Genomic DNA, 6,000 nt, shown 5'->3' with positions numbered 1-6,000 from the left:
TAACGACCAATAAATTCACCGTGCACTGTTTACCAGTTACCAAGTACTTATCCCCCATTTACAACGCTGATTTGACAGGCTTGCACATTCAATTTCTGGCACCTCCCCACACCCTTACATTAGCACTTAAAGGCTGTACAAGTTCCAGTCCCAACGTTAAACAATGAAACACCACCATTTGATCTTAGGTAAGGCCAAAAAACAACTCTAAACTAGAAGTCAGTACCTGAGAATCTCAATGCTAAGCTTTGCGGTAAAGCGTCTAAAAACGTGCAGTTCCCTCAGAAAGAAGAGAAGTTATATAGCACAGCTTTCCATTGCAAATCCCAAGGAACTGAGATTCTTTACACGGAGCATGCAAATTAAGGTCAGATCTCACAGCTCCCAATCACAACGGTATAAGAAAACCGGCACATCCAGTGTTTCAAAAAAAAAAAAAAAAAAAAAAAGCTTCACATGCGTGAAATAAAGTTTTCCCAACTAAGAACCTCTGAATTATGTTCAAGAACGTGGTGGATTACCAGGTTTTTCGGGGAGTTAAAGAAAAAAATCGAAGCATGCCTGCTTCAGCCAAATTGTCCTACCAATGTGCTTATCTCCAAGCCTTGTAAATACCTACTACCAGTCCCATTTGATTCCCTGCGCATTATTTCCAGCACGCCTTTGTAAATCAGGCTTTTCACTGCATACATCAGCTTACTAAAGGAAAGCAAGAATGGTTTTTACATAAAAAAACCCACAGGATTTCAAGTTTGAAAACATCTGGAGAAGGCAGTCGCTGAGATTCCATAAGAGCGATCAGCAAAGAGTATTTTGCTTTGTTTTCTTCCCCCCCGACTTCTCAAAGCAATTAACAGGAATACCTTTAATAAATCAATAAAACTGTTGTTTTTTTTCTTTTTTTCCCTAAAACAGGGTTAAGCAGCCTGGAGAGTTTTGATGCAGACTGGACTGCACAGTGGGATCTTTTGTTAATTTCAAGCAAATGTCTTCACATTCCCTTCACTGCCTGGCATTCAGCCGAAGCTTATTTCAAGCAGCCCCACTGTTGGGCTACTTGGACATCGATAGAAGTAAGTTCACCTGAAAGGGCAAAAGGAAAACCTGCATTAGACAGAGCAGCTACGTTTCAAAACTGGTGTCCTATGTGTTAACCTTTAAACAGGATTCCTAGGAAGCACATAGAGTCTTAGATGAATCAGGAGAAGACAGCTACAAAACAACCGGCCAAAATTTCCAGTCAAATGCCTGCTCACAGGCTTTGTAAAATGAGATCGTTGACAATGCTTACTAGTCATTTCAGCAGTCACAACCTATTGTGTCAAAGCTTTTAGAATTACTTCATGCATTGTCAAGGAATTCCAAAAAAATCTGCTCACCAGCAAAAAATGTTAACATTCATGTCAGATTACATAAAACACATTTGGGATCCTTTGCAATACTTGTTTCCCACAAATTACAATATGGTTTGCCATACACTTCAGTTTGTAGGAGAAGTGATCCTGAGGATTAACAGATAAACAATTAGAGGAAGCCATCTCCTCTACGATAACCCCACCTCTTTCCAGTGCTTCACTCCCACTCTGTGCTCCAGGAGAGTTATCACACATCCCTGTGGCCACAATCACTGGAGGCAATGTCCGCTAATCCATAAACTAGGTTATCTGTTTAAATATTGGCATCCTGGGATAATCATGATTCTATCCACATTCCTTGGACCACTAAGGTCAAAGCAAGATTTTTAAAAACCTACTTGGTTTCCGTCAGAGCATCCTAATACAGAGAATTCTTAACCCCAATCATCTCTGAGACTAAAGACCTTATTATGTAGGGTTGCATTTCCATAAACATCTGCACATTTTCCCAATGCAATTTACTTCAAATGAACCCTTGTAAGTCTTCGCCATGCTTCCTAAATATAAAAGTTGCTTCTTTTTGTATCTGTCAAAAGCAAGACTGCCTTCATGCACACGGGCTTTATTAAAGCCTATTCCCTAGCTTTGACATCTCTCTGAAAAGACAATGCCCAGAAATGGCAAGACTCTGCCATGATGCCGTACAACCCAATCCCCACTCATCACCTTCGGTTCAAAAACTCTATTCAATACACACAAAAAAAAATAAAACAACAAACCAACCCCCCTTTCAGCTGAGAGCCTAGAATTCAGAAAAAGCCCTGAGTTTAATTATGCAGTATTAAGGGGGACAATAAACAAACAGGGACTCCGAGCACCGAAAATACTAAAAATGAAAGACTAATGTTTAAAAAAGCCAGTCACGTGAAAGAGCAACTGATGAAACCAGGAGCTTCAATATATACCTGTTCCATTGAAGGACAAGCTATGATCTGGAGATCTTCATTACTAAATTCTTCCTTTAACAAAGCATGGAGTTTCTGGAACGTTTGCTGAATGTTATTCTTTTAAAGGAAAGAAGAAAAATCTCAGTATTAAAAAACACAACATCCCATCTCAAACATGAACCAGAATAACTACAATGTATACATGACATAGCTACTGAAGTGAACAGGTAGGGAGAAGCAGTCGAGCTTTAAGAGCTTTTCTGCTAAAACAAACTCCAAAACAGCCACAAGGAATCCACGTTGGCTGTGAGAGAAAAACTTTGGCTAAGATGTGCTAAGCCGGAACACTGAGTCCTACAGACTTAACCTGGAAGCTTAAAACTCAACCTTCGTTCTTTCTGGTGGGTTTACAGTGTGTGCCTCACTGAATCTGTATTATCGTCTCTGCCTCCAGTGCTTCTGCCTGTGTGTAATGGACCAAGCTGTACTGGTTTTGGCTGGGACAGAGTTAATTTTCTTTATAGTAGCTCGTATGGTGCTGAGTGGAAGACATGCAGAACAAGCGGAACCAGTTGCTTCCCATGTGTGTTATGCAGATCGAGTATAATAGACAGCGGGACAGCTTTTTTTTTTTTTTAAGCTAAACATATAATTATAAAACATATTATTATATTAATTTTTTTATTTATTTCTTGTGTCTTTTCAACAGGCTTCTTAGATCAGGGCTGTAATAGTATGTTCACTATTACACGTGTGTGGTATTTGTCACATGTTTACTGGCAGCACTGGTAGCCTAGAATAACTCTACAGATACGTGTATAAATATATACACTTACAAATATATGCATACATACATTTATATAGATATATTATACATATAACCACACACACACAGAAACATAAGGTGAATGATCCTACAAAATGTGCTTAAAGTCTTTAACTAAATGAAGGCCCAACACCTACAGGAAAATGTGCTCAAGGACATCGAGCAATACTCACCCTAACAGGTTTAAACAAAATTAATTCTGTATCTTTATTGGACAAGTATAACGACATGCTTCGTAACGTTGATGGCAGCTTTGTTTTTATTGTCTTGTAAGTGGAAGAGACCAGATCGTTGATCTTTGCTGAAAATAAAAAGAAATATGCTTAGTAAGCTAAAATGGCATTCTGCTAATTGAAATCTACACATCAGAATATCACCTCCACTTCATTGGGGCTGACCATATCCACAGGGTTGAGTGAAAGGGAAAAAGGGGGTGACGGGGCTGTGCAGCACCAACCCATCATACCAGCATAACATGCCAGACAAGGCTTTTCTTTGGGAATCTATTCAAGACAATCAGCCCCTCTTTCCCTGCAGAAAATCCAACCCATTTTCGTGACCACATCCTCCTGAGTTCCTGAAGTTACAGCTTTCCAACAGTAACAAAGTTCTACATACTCTTCACCCCAGAAAACTTGTCTGGAAAACAAACTGCTCGGAGATAGTAAAGAGAACAGCATACCATAAATTCTCCTTACTGACCACAGGCCATGTCTGTAAGAAGAAAGGCTGCGCAGCCATTTGGATTTTGTATCAACCAGACAGGAATCCTCTCTCAGACAAGACCTTCTTTCTTTATTGCTAGGTATTCTGATGGGTTTGCAAGCTCTTCGCTTAAGGGGCTGGAGACAAATCCATTCATAGCTTTGAATTACAAAAGTTAAAATACTGTGCTAACTTTTTTCCCCTCAATTTCTACCATATCTAAATTTTCTACCTACTCCTGCTTTCCAAACAAATGACTCCAAGAAACAGCAGAAGCTCTGCTTAGATCTGCCTCTGCACACATAATTATCTCCAAACAAACATTAAAAATACTCCCGAAGCAGGAGATGTTAAGTAGAAGCTCGAATTAGCCTTTGAGAGTGTCTGACCCATGGAGCAGCACTGAATTATGAATGAATGTGGCTGGCTTTGCATTTTAAGAACATGATGCAACAGAAGGTTCCAACGTATGAATTGGAATTATCAAATTTCTCAGTGTGACCCAGAAGCACAACTTTGTAATGTGACGAGCAAGACAACCCAGGAACATCTAAACTACTCCAAATGTTCCTACGAAGCATTCGCATTTGAATTAAGAAGAGGGAAACAAAGCCGGATTCTGTTTTCACACAGTGACAGGAAAACTGAAAAGGAAGTAGGTACCAAAGGGACAGACAATAAAAGCTTCCATGCAGACTAATTTTTTCCTACAAAAGCAAAAGTTTTATCTTAATGTAATCAAATAATTCCTTAAGCATATTTCATACGTAGTTGCATAAATGCTGTTTTCATACAAAAACAGTCACAGCTTGAGAAATACTCAAATAGTTCATCTACTGCACCAATTAAATATATATTCTGAAGGCTGTCAGATTTTGATTTAGAGGTATCTTAAGACATTTAAACTAGCACACAGGTAATAACGGAAGCCAGGATTAGCAAGAAAAAGGTAGACAGTTCTTAGGTACTTAGAATTTTTCCAAATCAATCACAGTCCAAAATAATCTGGCCAGCTTTTCAGATTGCTATGTTTTAGAAGTCAGGCACCGAGACAAATGACATTCTGAAATACTCAAGGCCCATGTAATGCAGCTTATATTACTCTACTGGAAATGGTGAATGGAAGGGGCCTTTTTCTCCATTTGATTAGAAGTTTACAGAAGTCTCAGAGTAGTAAATGATCACGGCTTTATTAGCCTACAAGCACCTCAGAGGTAACACGAATATAAAACAAAGCGAATACCTGGTTGCGCCCAAGGTTGCTGCGAAAGGCTGTATTTGGGACCTCCTTGAGTGGCCATTGTTTTTAAAGCAGCTACCTAAAGCAAGTACAATCAATAAAATGTCGTTTCTTTCAGTTGAATTCACAACAAAGTGACCAAGTAACAATTACACAAGTCTCTCGGACGCTGCAGTGCACGGAGTCTCCCCTGCCCTCTCTCTTCTATGCACTGACTTAACAACAGACAGGGGAAGCAGCTTGACTGAAATGCAGTTCAAAATTACAATCATGATCACTTCTCGAAAGTAAAATTCAAAAGGGGATTAAAATTACAAAGATACTTAGGCACCTAAGGATACACAGAAACCTCAAGTGAGATCTATACTTAAGCAGGTTAGTCAAACTCCCTGAATTCCCAATGAATCATTGGGATCACTTGGACCACCTATCGATCTCACAGGGTACCCATCTATATCTTAGCCATGCCACTCGCCCCTCCCCCCAGCATGACAGGCATCAGTAATTGTAATCTCCTAAATTCTCAAAAGCCAGCAGCTGGGATATTTGTGATGTCCATACCCAAGTTTCTCATATGCCATGCTGTAAACCCACTTATTCTCAGTACACAAAGATCCACATCACACTTCATTTTCCAGAATCAATAGATCCTGTTGCATGGTTTTCTCAAGCTGCCTAGAAATGCTGAGCTCTAGAGCAGGTTCTAGAAAGCAGCGTATTGTAACAAGATGTCTTTTTTTGTTCCTAACCCCTAGGATGTCTCATCTTTCTGACCAACTTTCATCAGGAATTTGTCACTTGGGAGGAAAGTCCTGCTCAGCCAGCACCTCACTGGTGTAAAATAAGCTGAGAACAGAAAATTCTAATACACTTCACAGTCATATTCTAAGACCTCCCTCAAGAACACGCATGACCCAAGACTGTTTT

General features: G+C 39.6%; 1 protein-coding gene across 1 annotated transcript in view; it reads right to left on the bottom strand.

Moving 5' to 3' along the window:
* Nucleotides 1-438: 438 nt before the first annotated feature.
* Nucleotides 439-6,000, bottom strand: part of COG3 (component of oligomeric golgi complex 3) — a 31,377-nt gene continuing 25,815 nt past the window's right edge. The window contains exons 20-23 of the mRNA XM_082493548.1: nucleotides 5,077-5,152; nucleotides 3,302-3,429; nucleotides 2,321-2,419; nucleotides 439-1,083 (exon numbers count right to left, since the gene is read on the bottom strand). Of these exons, the coding sequence (XP_082349674.1) occupies nucleotides 1,054-1,083; nucleotides 2,321-2,419; nucleotides 3,302-3,429; nucleotides 5,077-5,152 (333 nt within the window). The 3' untranslated portion in view covers nucleotides 439-1,053. The remainder of the gene's footprint in view (nucleotides 1,084-2,320; nucleotides 2,420-3,301; nucleotides 3,430-5,076; nucleotides 5,153-6,000) is intronic.

Source organism: Vanellus vanellus (assembly GCF_965231255.1).
Source record: "Vanellus vanellus genome assembly, chromosome: 1".
Classification (NCBI taxonomy): Eukaryota; Metazoa; Chordata; class Aves; order Charadriiformes; family Charadriidae; genus Vanellus; species Vanellus vanellus.
Note: the sequence above shows the minus strand (reverse complement) of the source record. Positions and strands in the feature narration are given on the sequence as shown.